Below are 19,278 nucleotides of genomic sequence, written 5' to 3' on the forward strand. Positions count from 1 at the left end.
AGCCTTGTCCAAAAACCACTTCTGAATTTTTCTGCTCCACGCCTTCTACTAAGATCATATCGACAACTTTAATTGTGATATAAAATCATCTTTTTTAGCCCAAATTTATCGCAAGAGCAGAAAACTTCTTCCTACAATAAAATCACACAAAAATGTGTCAATTAAGCACGTTGGTAGTGGTAACAATGAGAGATATGACAATAAAATGTAAACTATTATGAGTCTATCAAATCTCCCACACCTAAACCATACTTGTCCTCATGCATAAAAGAATTCAATTCATTATTTTAACTCATTATCCTCTTTCTGCTTCAATTACTATTCCGTAAAATATTTTTTTTCATGCACCAAAGAAATTTAATTGTTGAGCATCTGACATATCAATATTATGAACAACTCCTTCCATCCGAATGTGTAGAAATAAAAATGCATAGGGTCCAATCACTCCTCATAGGATTCGCTCATTTCACTCGTAAGTGTCTAGGTATGTATCAAGGAGCTCTCATGTAAAAACACTAAAAAAATTTACCATAAGCTTGCAAATATATCACATCCTCCACCAAATGAATGAATTAAAATGCACAAACAAGGACTGTAAATGAGTTGTACCGTGGCTAGAGGTTAGGTAAGAAAAGAAGGCAAAATGGGTTTATGGAATTGAATAGATCATACACACTTTTCACAAAGACAATTACATCCAAATAATAACATCTTCAATCTCATTATAAAATCCAAGAGTAATTTTTTCTTCTTCGTTGCTCTTCTTATTCTCCTTCTCATTCCGCCTTTCATTTTCTCTTTTTCATTTTTTTTCCTTCTTTTATTTTTTTTATTCTTGTTTTATTTTTTATTTATTTTTTTTCTTTTTTTTTTGAGACAACGACTTCGAGCATTAATCAATCGATCACAACAATTTGCACTTTCTTGGCTCAAAACGATGTTAAATGTGAAAAGTTTGTATGATTCTCTAATTCAAGGTTCAAATAGAAGAATAACCAACAAAAAGGATTGATCATGGCTTGTAATGTGGTTATTTTCCAATGAATAGGCTCAGGCTCAAACTTGGCTCACTAGGGGTAAATAAATCATGGTGGGCTCAAAAGAACGGCACTGATGATGCGAAAGAAAACGGTTTGAACCTAATGCCCTTTACTTTTGTTTGTACACTTAATCCATCACAAGATGTCAACAAAGACATGTATAACAATGCATGACCAACACACAATTAAATAAAATGGAGCATGATATAATGTTTGCTCATAGGCTCAAAGCTCGCCAAAGAAAATGGTATGTGTGCTAGACCCCATACACTTATAATTTCAACACATCATCAAGAGCAACTCCCCATAAATGCGGCAGTAAGAATGCAAAATCAGTTGCACACAAAGAAAACATCAGTTTTTTTTCATAGACTCGCATCCGAGGCATTTAAGATTCAAATGAGAGAGATAACGAATAAACACTAAATGCTTTATGAATCAAACAACTTTACTCTGCCGTACTTTCTCCTCTCATCTCTTCTTTTCTTTTTTTTCTCTTTTCACTTTTCATACATCTTTTTTTGAATAAACATTTAAACACATATTCGTTCTCAATACACTACTGACAATCTAGAAATCATATTCAATCTCAATATCGATATCTCAATCAACATGTAAAACATTATGAGCTAATAACTACATAATAAAATACATAACCGTATTACTAATCATTTGTACGAGTAACCGGGCATTACAATAACCCATTAGTATTATAATGGTGTAGAGCCATTTGTTGTGTTTGTCTTGAGTCGCCTAGAGTGCTTATTATATGGAAAAGTACGTTTTCCGTGCAACCGGAAAAAAAATCAGAAAAAAACTTGTTTAGATGGCGATTCATTTAAAGTAAACTTAGGACGATACGGATTTGTAGCTTATTATTGCTGATGGTATTATCACGAGGAGGAGTACGTTCGTCCGTCATACCAAAATATTAATTTTGTTGCTCCGTCTTCTTTGTACCGTGTTTTGAATGTAGTTAGTGAACCAAAAATGATTGAGCCTGATGATTCTGCTGTGCTCGATAAAAATTTTCTTGAAAATTTTTATTTAGAAGAAAATTTTGAAAATGAAAAGACACATTAGATTAAGGACACCCACCATCAAACCATTTTGATGATGCATCAGAAAGTCCTAACAGCTGCATAAAATCATTGTATGAGATAATCAAATCAGTCGAGAAGGAGATATTGGATGGAAATCCACACGGTCACTCTTTGTTGTCAGTTTTAGCTAGGTTATTAAATATGTAACATGATCATAATATGTCAGAAGGGAATTTCAATGACATGTGTCAATTAATCTCAGAGTTATGTCTCGCTGATAACAACATTTTTGAGAATTTTTATGCTACAAAGAAACTTAATTGTTAAGTACTATAATACTGAATCTTTACTTTGTTTTTTTAATTGATTTTTATACGTTAAATTTTGTTAATTTTAATTTAAATGAATTATAAATATTACTTCAAAATTTGCAGAAAAATATCAGTGGACCGAAAAGATGACGAATTGATCAGAAATATGTGGTTTAGGCAATGTGGTAACCTTTACCGCTACACCACACACTCGTAAAAAAATTCTGGGTGGTATCCTCAAACAATAAGCTAGGAACAATGTGCTAGTTGAAATGTTGTTTGGCAAAGTCAAGGTTGGAAGGGAAGGGCTTCAAAAAACAAGGAAAACAGAAACAACTAGCCTGCTGACCCATGGATTGGCATGACCAAGCATATGGTTGGATCGAATTCATATGATGAACATGGAGCTACTCTAATAATTAACTTGTTTATTTTCAACATTTTCTATCGTAAATATTTCTTATAATCATACTTATTACAGTAAGTAATATTATTATTGTTATTGTTATTTAATTTTGAATGCAATGTCAACGGCATGGGCGAGACCCTACATAATTGGAGCCATACGTACACACATATAGTCAAGGAGATGGAATATGAAACTCAACATCAATTACACAATTCTCGAAATAATAATTGTAATTAAGAAAATCTTTGTTTTTGTTGTACATTCCCTTCGCTTATTAGGTAGGTTTTAACATGAGATTTTTTAATATTATTATAAGATTATGATTATTATAAGTGAAAGGGGAAATTTTAAAAACTTTAATTAATGCCAAATCATTGAGAGGTTTATATAATAGTAATTATAATTAATAATCATTACCTACTAAATTTAATCTATGTATGGAAATTTTTTTAATTAATGTGTATATAAATACCACACACAAGGCATCGAATTATCATATTGACATTACTGGATAAATTTACTTAATAATTATTTAATATTTATGGATTTAATTATTATTTTAACCATTATTATTGGCCTTCTTTCGATTAGTTCAAATGGAAGTTTTGATCAAAATTATGCTTATTTATGGGGCACTGATCATTTCTCGGTTAACCCTCAAGGAACTGAGGTGCAACTTAAAATGGATAAATCCTCAGGTTAACTAATATAATTTTTTTGTTAATATCTCATCATTTCATTAACTATTTTTTATGTTTTTTTTTTCAGGTTTTGTGTCTCATTTTTAAATTGTTTAAGCCAATTATATTACTAGTATATATACATATTATTTTTACCAAAAGTCGTAGGTTACATTATGGTGCAATAATTGCTCTTGCTAGAGAGTAATCGAAACATGACATTTGTATTGTCCTATGATTTAAAAGATTAGAGTTGCTGCTTTACCACAAGTTATAATTGAAACGCAACGCTAGATATGTTGTACGCTTTAAAATATTAGAGTTGTACTGTTACCATCGGTCCTACACATTAAAATTAAGATGCACTTATTTTGTAAGGAACATAATTGCTCATGTGCTTGAATATTGAACTATTAACATGAATGTTAGAACTTCTTGTTAATTATTTTTATTTTTGTCATACATTTATTTTGTGCGTGTTTTACAGGTGCTGGATTTAAATCCAAATCGAATTTCGGATCTGGGTTGTTCCATATACGGATGAAGATCCCAGAAAAGAAAACCGGAGGAATTGTTACTTGCTTTTATGTAAAATATACACTAATCTTTTCTCTCTAAAAAAATAATAAATAAAACATGTTTTTTCAATTTTTTAACAACAATTATATATAAATATATATATATATATAATTATATTAAAAAATAAAACGGATGATTGTCCTTACTCCCAAAAAAAAAAAGAAAATACAATTTTATGTTTTTTTTAAAAGATTAAAAGTATTGTTCTTATCAAACATTTGAAAACTGGTTATTTATGTTACTTGTATTATCTTATGAATATGTAGTTAACAGCAGTAGTGCCCGACGGCCGGGATCCTGGGGATCATTTCGAGGTCGATTACGAGTTCTTGGGCACGAACGGCACGGTGCAGACGAATGTTTACGACAACGATAGGGGGCATAGGGAACAAAGTTTTAAACTCTGGTTTAATCCCTCTCAGGATTTTCACAGCTACGACATCCTATGGAACACACACCAAATCGTGTAAGACTTGATTATTAATTTGGAGTCAAAATTACTACAACATGCATGGATACCTTATACATACAACCCATGATTTATATATATATATATATATATTCACACAGATTCTTTGTGGACAAAATTCCCATAAGAGTGTTCAAGAATAACATGGCAAAAGGAGTGGCTTATCCAACCATGTCAATGCATGTAGAGGCAACCATATGGAATGCGGACTGGGCCGGAGTCGTCGACTGGAGCCAAGCCCCCTTCGTCGCTCAATACCAAGATTTCAACATCGACGCGTGTTCCGCTCCGGCACAGTCCACCGACATCGCCCATTGTGCGTCTCCACAATATTTTTGGAACAAGCAAGAATACTGGGAACTAAATGCTCAACAGAAACAACTAATGGAACGCTACCGGAAATCTTATATGGTGTACGACTATTGTTCCAAACCAACTACTAGGAAACCTGAATGCAGCTTGCTCAATTAATCGAGTTCTATATTTAGGGGCACAAAATTGTAATAACAAATTATTATTACGTAAAAACAATGAAGTTTACAGGGTTAGCAAGTGCATTTGCTCGTTAATCAATAATACACTTCTTTAATTATTGAGATTTTGGAGTGAGTTTATTAAATTAATTAAACTTTGGATGAAATATATATAGCAAGAGATTAGATTTTTTATTTTTTTTTAATTAGCGGTCTTCCAATAGACATGTATGTCAAAACAGGCTAACGGAACATGAAATTACCAACCCAACATGCTCAGTTTAGGTGGTGGGGTGGGTGGCATGGCGAACCTAACCAATTTTGTGCGAATTTAACGGGTTAAAAAATTATCAACTCAACACATCTATTTTACGGCGGGACGAGCTTATACCCTTTTGATATTTAATTTGTACCATCCAATGACATGTTAGACCTGCCAAGTGCCTACCCATTGACTCGATTAATTGAACTATTGATCACAGTCGAGTTCTAAACCAGCCTCGGGTTATTGAACTGTAAGCCATTTCTACCTCATTAATATATTTGAGTACAAGGTTGAGGTGAGCTATTCGATAAGGCACCGTTTGGTGCTATTGACAAAAATCCACGTCCTTGTTTTATCGATCGTTTGACACAATTTCTATAATAATTTTTAAATGTAAAAATAATTTTGTTATTCATATATTTTTAAATTTATTTTAACCACACAAACCAATTAAACAGTGCCCGAAGGTAATAGTTTTCATGTGATTAAAAGTACCATTTATGAAGTTAAAGAAATAAACATCCATTGAAAACTCGAGAAATGAATTTTGATCTCTTCAAACTTCAAAATTTAATTGACAGTGTACAAAAACTTTCCATTAATATTATACAATAACAAGAAGTATAATATAAGTGAAGATTGGTTAGATTTATAATCCTAGTCAAACAATTTTTGTGATTAATAAATTTTAAATATTATATGGAGTAGTTCATATTTTACACATATATATAGACAATGTTTAAATAACGAGTAGTTCGTATAAATACATGGAAGTATTTGTTTTGTTTTTTTTCTCTTTTTTTCAAATAAAAAAAAATATATTTTGCATAATACTAAGATATATCTCCTTTAGTAAGTCCGAATTATTTAATAAAACAAAGTATATTTTCATAATGAAATTGTCTTTTTTGTCTTTTAAATATTATATATATTTGATCAATATGTTGCAAATTACTGTAATTTAATATCTTTCATGATTTCTCAAGCAAATACATCTCTCATATTCTATTTAGCGGATAAATAATAGTCAAAGTAGATTAAACTCTGCCTACAGACATGGATTTTAACATTTTGAAATCCAAATTAAGCAGGACTAAAAAACTATAATCAGGAAAAAATTAAATAATGGTAATTATAAACTAAAAATTATTGAATGGAAGAACATATTTTTTTTTTAAAAAAAAATCATATTGACTTTGCCACAATGCTTTTTCTATAATTTTTTTTTTATAGATTTTATATATCTCTTTTGAAATAAAGGGAAAAAACTTTAATATAAAACTGAATGGGAGATTTAAACAATACTAATTAATTAGATATTCTTATTCACACTTAATTCTACTCGCGTGTATAAATACCACATACAATCTAAACAATATAACTCAATAATTTTATATTATTATTCCTTAATAATATTTCTATTTATTAATGGATTTCATAATTATTTTAACCATTATTCTTGGTGTTCTTCCAATGAAATCAAATGGAGCAAATAATAGTTTTAATCACTATTATACTTATTTATGGGGTAATGATCATTTCTGGGTTAATCCTCAGGGAAATGAAGTGCAACTTAAGCTTGATAAATCCTCAGGTTAGTTAACATATTTTTCACTGTTATTTCTTCATTCCGATTAATCTTTTTATAGAAAAAATTCTCCGAGTTTGTATTATATATTTTTAGAACAATAATATATATAGACAGGGAAAAAAATATTTTCCACATTGTAAGATAGTAACATGAAAATTATTCGAAACTAATTAATTTTTTCCTTACGTATATGTATTTTTCATTGTATGTATATCTATAGGTGCCGGATTTAGGTCGAAATCCGATTTTGGATCCGGTTCATTCCATATAAAGTTGAAGATACCAAATAAGAAAACAAGGGGGATTATTACATCCTTCTACGTAAGCTAATTACATTCACGTGTTATCGTTTTTTAATAATTAATATATATTAGAATGTATAATTAATATTGACATATGATCACATGTATATTGAGTTTATGTATATTTTGGTTAATTGGTACAATATATTTGGCAGTTAACTTCGGTTCCAGATGATGGTAAACCTGCTGGGAACCATTTCGAGCTCGATTTCGAGTTCTGGGGTGTAGATAACATGCTACAAACGAATGTTTTTGATAACGATGGAGGGAACCGGGAGCAACGCTTCCATCTTTGGTTTGATCCATCAAAAGATTTTCACTCTTACCAAATTATTTGGAACTCACATCAAATAGTGTAAGGGTTTTTCCCACTCTTTTTTTGTTGTACGAGCTCGATTAAATCCAAGAATTTTGATATGCAACTTAGTCAACTTTAGAAGAAGAAAAAAATATATTTTATTTTTCAAAAGATAAAACATTTATATTTATCATAGAAATATTTATCTTGAATGTGATTTTAGATTCACGGTGGATAACATCCCCATTAGAGTGTTGAAGAACAATGTTGCAAAAGGAGTGGCGTTTCCAAATAAGTCAATGCACGTAGAAGCGAGCGTATGGAATGCGTCGTTCGCCGGACCAGTTACATGGAGCCAAGCCCCCTTCGTAGCACACTATCAAGATTTCAGTTTGGATGCATGCTCGGCACCGGCTGGAAGCGAGGACATTTCGCCTTGTTTGTCGCAGCAATATTTTTGGAACAAGCCCGAGTATTGGGTGTTAAGTGCGTCACAAAGACAACAAATGGATAGATACAGAAAATCTTATATGTATTATGACTATTGTTCTAGCAAGACTACTAGGAAACCAGAATGCTCACTTAATTAATGAGTAGTTGAACTAGTGTTGGGAGGAAAATATCATGTGATAGAATTTAATTTTTATTGCAATAAAACTTTTGAACTAATACAAATGTTTAATAATTGAGTTTTACATTAATCCAGAGTTTTTGTTCATATTTTGTCTAAATGCATATTTCTTAAAAGTCCCATTCTAAATGACAAATTTTTTATCAATGAAGTACTCAATTAGTTATCTGTTGGCTTTTCGTAGATCAAATCAAAACCAAAGGTCCTAAATGAAGTGAGTTGCACATATGTTATTCTTCTTTAAAAATTAATTAGCCCCCTTTAAATTTCAATACTGTAGTAGGTACGAAGGTTTTTGTTTTCTGTTTCAAATGAAGAAATTCATCATCGAGTTAATATGTAGAACTTTCTGCTTAATATCGCACTATTGACATTCAAAGGGGTAAGTTGGACACAACTTGTAATATTCAAGAAACTTGATCTAGACAAATTAGGTACAAAAAAACGCCCAACAACAACGGATAAATTGAGAAAAAACAGTTGTTGAAAACAATATTGTTGAAAGTTCGTTCAAAGACAATGGATAAAAACTGTTGTAATAGTTTATTTCACACAAAAACAACGGATAAAAACCGTTGTTTTTTTTTTTTGTCATTAATATTTTTTTAATCTATTAGTTACAAATCTATTTTGAATATAAAATTTAGAAATATGTCAAAAAAATTTCTAAAAATAACAATTATTATTATAAACAACAAATCAAAACAATAACTATTATAAATATCAATTAACATTTACATAAAGTTTATATAAAAACTTTAACAAATTCTAAGAATATATGCCGAACAAAATACAACAAAAACCATAAATGTAACGCCTCAGATTCGACGACTGTCCTCACTGTACCAAGACAAATCTTTCCACCGTGCTTATGTCCTCACTCACACGCACCATAGGAAACTTCCCAGGGGGTCACCCATCCCAAAATTGCCCCCAGTCAAGCACGCTTGACTTTGGAGTTCTTATGTAATGAGCTACCGAAAAGAAGATGCACCTTCTTGATATGAGTAGTACATATCAAATCTTTTAAGCCCTCCTCAACTGCACAGTCTCATACCTGAACAGTTTCGGAATCCCCCTCCTTCCGGTATAAGACCGGTTCATTCATGTTACCTCCGCCTAGAAGCCTGTCAGGAGCCGCTCATTGTTCGTGCAACCTCATGGTACCGACGATCATCCCCCGCCCTCTTCGGCCCTGGGACTCACATGCCCACCAGCTTCCGCTTGGTTCGTCCCCGAACCACACCGTACTAGGAGAGATCGGCTCTGATACCAACTATAACGCCCCAGATTCGACGACTGTCCTCAATGTACCAAGACAAGTCTTTCCAGCGTGTTTATGTCCTCACTCACACGCACCATAGAAAACTTCCCAAGGGGTCACCCATCCCAAAATTGCCCCCAGTCAAGCACGCTTAACTTTGGAGTTCTTATATGTTGAGCTACCGAAAAGAAGATGCACCTTCTTGATATGAGTAGTACATATCAAATCTTTTAAGTCCTCCTCAACTGCACAGTCTCATACCTGAACAGTTTCGGAATCCCTCTCCTTCCGGTATAAGATCGGTTCATTTATGTTCTCTCCGCCTAGAAGTTTGCCAGGAGCCGCTCATTGTCCGTGCAACCTCATGGCACCGACGATCAGCCCCGGGCCTCACAATAAACATATCAAAAAAAAATTTCTTAGCTATTAGTGGCAACAAGAAGAGAAGAACAAAGGTAAAGTACAATTAACAGAACATAAAAAAAATCCAGGAATTAAACTAGTCATATTTCACCAAGCAAGCCCTGAAGAGAAAATTGTAAGAAAAAGTGGCTCATATCAAAGGAAGAAAAGACGTGTGAGAAATAGCGATGGCCATTGCCTACATCTTTTGACAAAATATGCATACGCCACCTTAACTTTAGAAAATTGAGACACGCATACGCCTCTTCTTTTGACTCTCGAGCTCTTGATAAACTCATCGATAGTATGACAAATGCCTATAAATAGCGGTAATTGAGGTCCCTAAGCACACACGTCATAAGAACAAAATACACCATCTATGGAGAGAGTTGGAGTGCTTAAAAGGCTTCAATCGGAAGAAAACATAAAACTTATAAATTATTCGATGGCCGTTGGTAACACTTGATCCGCTTCCGCATATTGTTTATCATGTTTATTGTAACGACCCTTTACAGGCCCACTGCCCCGATCGACCCAAGGCTATCCCGATCTTGGGCTCTCTCAAAGGGGCCATTTCCCTCACGGGCTTTCCATAGGCGTCGTACGGGTTACTCATAGAACTCTCCAGCCCATGCACTGGAGCTTGTGCCTTCCCAGACTCGAACCTGAGATCACATGGATATATAGATACTCACCACAAGTCTGGTACCAGTCGAATAAGAACGTAACCTTCTCCCACCTACTCTCCCAGCTAGATGGTGGTGCGTTCTTATTCCCAGACTTTGGCATTCTGTATTGAATTTCTGCAATAAGAGTCGATCTACTCCTAAGCACATCGATACACCAAAAGTCCAGTGTCTTGGCGGCTCTGCCAAAGACTAGACACATCTGCCCAAGACTCTAACTCATGCTTTGCTATAAATCAATAGAATACGCATATCAATCTCATGAATTGCAAACATCAATGCAATAGAATAAAGTATGTGGTTTTGGGAAAACTCAAGTCGAATCTAACTCGAGTCGTATCTTCTCGGTTTAACATTGATTTATACCTTTTTTTGTCGATCTGACGAAGTCGAAGTCTTGAATTCGAAGCTGTCAACACTCAATCTGGCAATGACATTATTGAGGAGTACAATATCAATATACAACCCCACCAATACTGGATATAATAAGAACTCAATCTAATTCTGTTTCGACGGCATAACAGCACAATCTCGATATACCCATCAATACAATAGCAACAGATACAAATCATAACTCATAATCGATAACAAACCTGATCTGATATTCTCAAATCGGTATAATCTCAATCAAATTCAATCCGAAAATGATAACAATTTCATACGGTGTTTGTTCTTCAATCTGATTTCGATTATACAATTACTACAATCTCAGGAACAGATAATATCATTCATATCATGATTCCTTCAATCTCATATTTCCAAACTATATCAAAACATAAGAAAACTTACGTCCTATTGAAGCTCTTGTCGATAGAAACGCAGTACCAAACTCGGATTGAAATTCTAACGGCCGGATCTTGCACAATCAAATTCTAAGAAAAATTGAAGCTTTGAGGGAATTCTGGAGGATATCACGACTCTTCTTCTAAAAATAATGAGGAAATGGCAATAGATATATATCACATTGCATGGCAAGGATAGGTGGCTCCCTCTTGGTGCAGCACGTCTCGCGCATATGCGCGACCATCATCGGCGCATATGCGCGAGACCTACTGTCTCGTCGCATAACATTTCCACTTCTCGCGCATATGCGCGCCCTATCGCCGCGCATATGCGCGAGACCTACTGTCTCGGCATTTGGAAGTTCACATGCTAGCGCATATGCGTGCCTCTTCTTGCGCATATGCGCGAGGTCTTTTGCCTCGGCACATGATACTCGCGCATATGTGCGCCTCTCTGTCGTGCATGTGCGCGAAGTCTTCTGTATTCCACATATGCCAAACTCATGCATTTCCAATTCTGGTCTCGTAGTGGTCCGTCTATAATTGCAACAATTCATAATCACTAATATCAGATTATCAACATAAAATTCTCGGGCATTACATGAAGCCTAAGGAAACCTCTAGGAAATGAGCGAAACATCTATTCAGGAAACAAGATGTCTTCGCATGTGGAGGCTGTTGGGACTTGCTGCCTTATATTGGATCGTGGTTTTATTTTAAAATTGGAAAAGATATTTTATGTTCTTAGTTTTTCTAGAAATTTAATTTCAGTTTCAAATCTTGTACCCCTTGATTAGTCCTTTCAGTTTTTGGATAAATCAATAAATTTATTTTATAAATCGAATATTGTTGAAAATGGTACAATGATTGATGGTCTTTTCTCTATTCCTTTACAAGATAATAGCACCACTATGCATGATCAAATAGGCATTACAAGATGTGTTATAAATGAAGATTCCTCTATATTGTGGCATCGTAGATTTGGACACATCTACATAGAAAGGATTAAAAGATTAGTGAATGATGAAGTACTTGGTGCTTTAGATTTTACTAATTTTGAGACTTGTGGAGATTTCATAAAGGGAAAGCATACCAATAAATCTAAAAAAGTTGCCAAGAGGAGTACATAAATATTAGAAATCATACATTCAGATATTTGTTGTCCAGATATTGACATGCAAAGTCCAAAATACTTCATCTTCTTTCATTGATGATTACTCACGATACATGTATATCTACATGCTTCATTACAAACGAAGCACTTGAAGCCTTTAAGGTTTTCAAGGCTGAAGTGGAGAAGAAATGTGAAAAACAAATTAAGATTGTGAGAACCGATAGATGTGGAGAATATTACGGTAGATACACTGAGAATGGACATGCACCTGGTCCTTTTGCGAAGTTTCTCCAAGAGCACGGGATTGTGCCCATATACTATGTCTGGTTCTCCAGACCAAAATGGCATAGCTGAGAGGAGAAATCGAACATTATTGGACATGGTGATGAGCATGTTTAGTAACTCCAAACTTCCTAAATCCTCGTGGACTGAAGCTCTTAAGACATCTGTGAATATATTAAATCGAGTTCCAACTAAGGCTGTCCCAAAGACTCCATTTGAATTATTTAAAGGTTGGAAACCGAGTTTACAACATATACGTATTTCGGGTATGCAGAAAAAAATCCAAAGGGCACAAAATCCATTGTCCATATCACAACACTAGAATTGTGGAATCAAGAAATGCAAAATTTCTTGAGAATGACTTGATTAATGGGATGATCAATCAAATGACATAGTTTTTGAGAAAGATCAAATTAACTCAAAACTCTATTATTCAAATGATAGATTGGTTGTTATTCACACCCCTCAAGACCAAACGGATTTTAGGCAACTAGATACTGAAGTTCCACAAATCGCTGATGAAAATCCAGTAAATCAAGTTCTTCAAGAACAACTTGTTTTTCACCACCTCTAGTGTTAAAGTAGGTACCAAGCGAGCCAACTCGTGACTTGAACTTTATTGAATTTTATGTAAAAATAATCTTTATTTTAATATTATTTTATCCAATTATGACATTTACTTTATCTGATACACATGCAAGCTGCATAGATAAAGTCCTTGAATATACAATATGTACCATGAGGTCTGCCTCTCAAAATAAGATCATGAAACTTATTAGGAAGCATATCGTATATTCTAAACCGGTTCCTTATCGATTCAGCTGCCTAGAATAAAGAAAAATGTTGCCCGAGCTTGAGACTAGCATCTGTGATGTAAACGTCGTGTTTCATTGGTAAGGGCATGGAGATGTCCATTCATACAAATGAGTGATCATTTGATGAAGCGCTGAACAACCATCCCTTGAACTTTCCAAATGGTTCACTTATCGAGTGGAATAGTACGTAGTTATAGTTGTACATCATTAGTCTTTTGACCCGAGACAACATGAAAACTCTACGTACAAGCATGTACTCTGATCTGTTTACCGACTCTCTTGAGGGTCATCGTGGCGAGGTTGGGAGTAATTTTGAAATACATACGAGTCAATTCATTGTAGTCTGAGATTCACTGCTCACTCACAAGGTGAAGATATCCTATGTGATCTGATTAGTTAACATTGTTAAAAGTCTCTGGCTAGAGTAATACGTGTGTATTATTTAAAGGGGTTTCCTTAGTTGCACATAGCATGTTATAATTATTACTCAAAGATATATCACATCGTTATCGAAATTCTTTTACAACTCTCGATATACCAATGGTTGCTGCTAAAACTTATGGATTCTTGGGTATCTAAAACTATGACTAATTTTGTCACCAGACTACATTACTACCAACATCTTTCAACTTTATATTTGATCGGATTTATCATATCTACTAGACTCTTACATTGGTTAACTTTCTCAGCTGCTGAGATCTATTTATATTGAAGATGGTTTTTTTTATATCCATTGAAAAGAAAGGCAATTGGCTTCAAATCACACAAAATTAAACACTGCATACAAAAAAAAAAGTATTATGTTGCTTGGATAAGTTTCTCATAATCTCTTTAATTTGAAGTTTCATGCAGTGTGTGGGTTGCAAGGAGAACCCCAGGCTATGCTTTTCATTGATTTTGAAGACCGAAGATATGCAAAAGATGTTTTTCTTCTCAAAAAATTTGCAACTCATCTACAAAACTCTCGGCAATAATTGACCTAACAAATGATGATGATGTTCATCTCTCTTCTTTTAGGACCCGTCAAAGAGTGAAAACATTGTTAGGTAAAATGAAGTTTGTTTCACTTTATTTCGCAAAAAATAATATTGTTTCATGTTTGTAATCAAATATGTATTTTTTTTTCTATTATGCTTTTTTTAGTGGTGAATCTTTTGATAAAATAAAAATGACAAATTTTTGTTATCTTCTATCGAGAGCCATGTCACACATTATAAACATTTTTAACATCTCAATTATTCTGAATCATATTAAATTTTATGTATATTTATTTCATTATAACAATTATTTGCAGCTGACGTATCTGCTCCAGTACCTATAAACTTAACAAGCATAATAGAGAATCGACGTGATTGCCATAATCAATTAAAAAATATTTCAATGTCGTCAATCGATAATATTATATTTTTGTGTTTTTATCTATTTATAAAGAAATTTTTTAAAATATTTTTATTCATTTTTTTGTTTCAAATATAAATATTTTTTTATGAATATATGTTTGATTCCTACACTGTATTCTTAGATTATTTGGATATAGGCGATACAATGTACATATGTGAGTTTTGAGGTGCGATGGTATGACAAAAGGTTGTGTCGAAATAATAATTCTTGGAGTCCTAATTACTCTTTATGTTGATTCCAAGGAAAACTACAACTTCCATTTTTGAAGAAATCACCTCAAATATTGCATGATTTATTGTATGAAATGAGCGACAAGAGCAATTTGTGAAAACATCTGATTATACAATAACATGATTTGCTTCACATCGATGGGTGGAAGGATAGATTCAAGTATAAATCAAGGCGGCTCTGCTCCAGTTTTTAAACTTCATGGTCAAAGTTATCATTTAATCGGAAGCTTACTTCCATGTCAAGGTGTATCCCCTAAGTTTTCTCAGCTATACATTTACGACACAGAAAACAAAATTTCAAATCGGATTTCTGCTGTCATGTATATCTAGAATCTATATTTATATTACTTATATCATGTTTATGACTTAGTTCATACAAACTAAATTAAATTACGCTTTATCAATATATTTTTTCAGAGAAAATAGCGACACAAATAATCTTCATTTCCAGATAATTTCATATTTGAAAGTCATGTTAGATGAAAACAATATTTTTGTCTAGTCTTTTAGGATGACCAAAAAAAATGACGGAAGAAGAACGATCTAATGTTAAATTAAATTTGATTGGTAGAAGATGTGGTGATGGAAGTAGATATTATCTTTCTTCTTCTTTTGAAGTTGCAGCATTGATTGTGGGAGATTTCGATGAGTCTCTAGGCGATAGAAATATTTTAGTCGGAACACAAACGAGAAAATTTAAACATATCAATGAACTAAATCATGCATATCTTGCTCTCCAATATCCACTACTTTTCCCTATGGTGAGGATGGTTATAGATAAGATATCTCATTCTCAGAATCTAAATCAAGTTCTGTAGGGAGAAAAAAGTGAGTATAACAGAAATTTTTTGCGTATCGTTCATGACAGGTATTGCGAATCTTTAACAATTTTATCTTCAAGAAGGCTTTTTCAGCAATTTATTGTCGATGCATACACAATGGTTGAATCTTCGAGGTTGACATATATCCGGATGAATAAAAAACAGTTGAGATGTGAGATGTACAAAGGTCTTCATTGATGCACTTTTGCGAGGTGAAACAAATTTGTCACTCAAGGAAACGTATTATATTGCCTTCTACATTTGTCGCGAGAGCCATATATATGATTCAGAACTATCAAGATGCGATGGCTATATATATGCAAATAGGTAAGTTATCCAGATTTGTTTAAAACATTTACATGCAACCCAAAATGGCCAGAAATTGTGAGATTTGTCGAGGAACGTGGGTTGAAGCCGGCAGAATTTTTAAAATAAAGTTAGATGCCTTGAATAAAGATATCCGAAAGAATAAAATTTTTGGAAATGTTAAGGCAGGTAAAATATTTAAAATTTGGCAACTATATATTATTTATTATTATCATGAATATTAGAAAATTTAAATATTTTACTAAATATAACTAATTATTCATCTTAAATTGTTGCAGTTATATATACTATGGAATTTCAAAAGCGAGGATTAACACATGCCCACATTTTGCTTTTCCTTTGTAAAGAAGACAAATATCCAACACCAGAGGCAATCAATGGTATCATATCTGATGAAATACCTAACGAAAAAGATGATCCAGCTTATTATGGTGCAATACATGATCTCATGATGCACGGTCCATGCGGAGGCAAGAAAGAAATCCCCATGCATGTCGAAAAAGTTTGTTGAAATGACATCAATTGATGAGGATGGATACCCAATTTAAAGACGCAGAGATAATGCATGAACAATTCTAAAGAATGGTGTTAATATAGATAACAGGTTCGTTGTTCCTCATAATCGTTATTTGTTGATTCGGTACATAGCTAATATTAATGTCGAATGGTGTAACCAATCTCGAGCGATTAAATATGTGTTCAAGTATATAAATAAAGGACATGATTGTTTGACTACATCATTTTATCAAAGCTCAGATAATGAGAATTTTGGAAAAACTATTGATGAAGTCAATATGTACTACGACTGCAGATACATTTCCCCGTGTGAGGCTGCATGGAGAATTTTTGGATTTGAGATTCAATACAGAGACCCACCGGTTGAGCGTTTGAGCTTTCATCTTCCTTATGAGCAAAATATTATTTTTTCTGATATGGATGTCGATATTGTTCTTGAATGACATAATGTTAATCAAAGCATGTTTCTTGCATGGATGGAAGTTAATAAGAAATATCCAGAGGCAAGAGAATTAACGTATGCTGAATTTCCAATGAAATTTGTTTGGAAAAGGGATACATTAGAATTTATTCCCAGAAAACAGAGATTTTCATGATAGTATAGGTCCACAATATTATTAGTATGTGGTGATATGTACTATTTAAGATGTCTACTCAATGAGCTTGTGGTGCCACGTGCTATGATGATATATCTATTGTGATTAAAGAAATATCACTTTACCTGACTCTCAAAAGTTTCTCCACATATTTTTCAATGGCATTGGGGTCTACTATAAATTTCATGATAGTATAGGTCCCAAAGAATCCATGACTCTGGTTGGGTTGCACTTATACTTTAAAAAAAACTTTGCCATCAACTAAATCTTCAATTTCTTTAGGGGTTTTTTCTGAATTTGATAACTGAAATATAAAATAAATTTAACCTAACTTATGTTATATCAAAACAGAAGTAAAAAAATAAATATACAAAAACCTCTTCCTTGACATCAACCCTAAAATCCAGTACTGTCTTTCCTATAAGTCCCATAGATTCTCAATCCCAAAGTAAGAAAACAATGTTTCCAGTTTTGTCAACAACTCTAAGATGAATTGTAAAACTGTTTATGCAAAAAATGAACAATAAACTTTAAAGAATATATTTAGGAAAAAAACATAATTTAATTGAAGATTATTGATGAAACCTTAAATTTTCAGAAATGATCACCTTTCACAATAAAATTTATCACCCACTTGATTCACTTTCTTGGGACATTTTTTACGTGACAAATACGACCATTCATGAGAAGACTCAACACCTACATTTTTTGCGAAAACCCGAAAACTTCATACCTAAAAAATTACATGGAAAATTACATTAAATTTAAAAATTATCATTAGAAAAAAATTTGGTAATGAGTATATTTATGACATTTTCTTACCTTTCAATTTATCACATTTTTCCTCTAGTACATCAATTGCTCTAGCACTGGTCATCAACTCTGAGTTTAGTTTTTTGTTAGCAGACTCAAGTTGCAGTCTCTCACCAAGAAACCTTTTCAATTGGTCCAAGAGAAGACTGAAGATATCTGGATACAAAATATCTTGACTTTTATCATCTTTCACATCGTTCTCTGTTTCACTGCTAACAAGCTCATTGAGATCACTATAAAGTCTGTGCAAGGTTACTATAGCCATCTCATATTTCCCCTGCAAATTACTCCATTTCTCAAGAAGATCTCCATAGGCATTCAATGCCACTTGACGGTCACTTTCAGCAGCTTCAAGTTGCCCATTCAAATCTTTAATCACTTTGATGGCACCAAAAGCAGAAGTTGAAATGTGACTAACAACATTAGATTCACTATTGGCGCCAGCAACTGAAGCAGAGTCAAAAGTCTTGATGGTAGAATCAAGCTCACCAACTGCCAGAAGAAGTTGAGCAATGACAGATTTCCACTCTTCTTCAAGAAATGTTTCCCTGTCAACCAATTCTGTCTGGAAAAATTTAATTTCATGGGAAATAGAAGCAGCGATGTCATCTGAATCTCTGTACATCTCATCCAACTTGTTCTACAAGTAACTAGTTTTGGGTTGGAAGTCATTTAGCTTTTCCCAAAGCCGATTATTCTCCAATTTCAAAATCAGTTCTTGCTTCTGCAAGGCGTCACATTGAGTGAGAAGATCACTCTCTTTTGCAACAGCATTACACATGTGCTCTCTATACACTTCGAATACAACCATATGTTCTATTATTGCTTCTTCCATCATATCCGAGTGCTTCTCCCAGAGTCTGTACTACATTTTTGGTCATCCTGTATGGATCTCCAGTCTCTTGATCTTCAAATGAAGCAGGTTCCACTGGATGATCGTCAATCTGATTCTTTGACTTAAAAGCTTGAATGAGTTTTGAAACTGCCGGTGCAACGACTTTATCACTGGACCTACTCAAGGATGCCGCATGCAAGTGCATGCCTTCGATTGCCTTCTCAAGATTATTCAAAACAGCTCCAGCATCCTCCAAGCGCTTTTTCAGTGCCATAAACCCATATGAATCATCATAAAAACTCA

The 19,278-nt window shown here is 33.5% G+C and overlaps 2 protein-coding genes across 2 annotated transcripts; both read left to right on the forward strand.

Moving 5' to 3' along the window:
• Positions 1 to 3,386: 3,386 nt before the first annotated feature.
• Positions 3,387 to 5,097, forward strand: LOC140982563 (xyloglucan endotransglucosylase/hydrolase protein 3-like). Its single transcript, XM_073449121.1, has 4 exons — positions 3,387 to 3,501; positions 3,971 to 4,071; positions 4,329 to 4,528; positions 4,633 to 5,097. The coding sequence occupies exons 1-4, from the start codon at positions 3,486 to 3,488 to the stop codon at positions 5,000 to 5,002; spliced, it is 687 nt and encodes a 228-aa protein (XP_073305222.1). The 5' UTR covers positions 3,387 to 3,485; the 3' UTR covers positions 5,003 to 5,097.
• A 1,583-nt stretch (positions 5,098 to 6,680) lies between these two features.
• On the forward strand, positions 6,681 to 8,135 carry LOC140982498 (xyloglucan endotransglucosylase/hydrolase protein 3-like). Its single transcript, XM_073449031.1, has 4 exons — positions 6,681 to 6,863; positions 7,081 to 7,181; positions 7,318 to 7,517; positions 7,684 to 8,135. Exons 1-4 carry the CDS (start codon positions 6,698 to 6,700, stop codon positions 8,048 to 8,050), a joined length of 834 nt encoding a protein of 277 aa, XP_073305132.1. The 5' UTR covers positions 6,681 to 6,697; the 3' UTR covers positions 8,051 to 8,135.
• The last annotated feature ends 11,143 nt before the right edge of the window (positions 8,136 to 19,278 follow it).

Source organism: Primulina huaijiensis, chromosome 8 (genome assembly GCF_012295235.1).
Source record: "Primulina huaijiensis isolate GDHJ02 chromosome 8, ASM1229523v2, whole genome shotgun sequence".
In the NCBI taxonomy this organism is placed as follows: Eukaryota; Viridiplantae; Streptophyta; class Magnoliopsida; order Lamiales; family Gesneriaceae; genus Primulina; species Primulina huaijiensis.

What these genes read in the sequence shown, in the direction of transcription:
- LOC140982563 (XM_073449121.1), top strand. An exon ending in GAATTGTTACTTGCTTTTAT is followed by an intron (nt 4,072 to 4,328) that starts GTAAAATATACA and finishes ATGAATATGTAG; the next exon opens with TTAACAGCAGTAGTGCCCGA. An exon ending in TGGAACACACACCAAATCGT is followed by an intron (nt 4,529 to 4,632) that starts GTAAGACTTGAT and finishes ATATTCACACAG; the next exon opens with ATTCTTTGTGGACAAAATTC.
- LOC140982498 (XM_073449031.1), top strand. Translation starts at nt 6,698, where the DNA reads ATGGATTTCATAATTATTTTAACCATTATTCTTGGTGTTCTTCCAATG. An exon ending in TAAGCTTGATAAATCCTCAG is followed by an intron (nt 6,864 to 7,080) that starts GTTAGTTAACAT and finishes GTATATCTATAG; the next exon opens with GTGCCGGATTTAGGTCGAAA. An exon ending in TGGAACTCACATCAAATAGT is followed by an intron (nt 7,518 to 7,683) that starts GTAAGGGTTTTT and finishes ATGTGATTTTAG; the next exon opens with ATTCACGGTGGATAACATCC.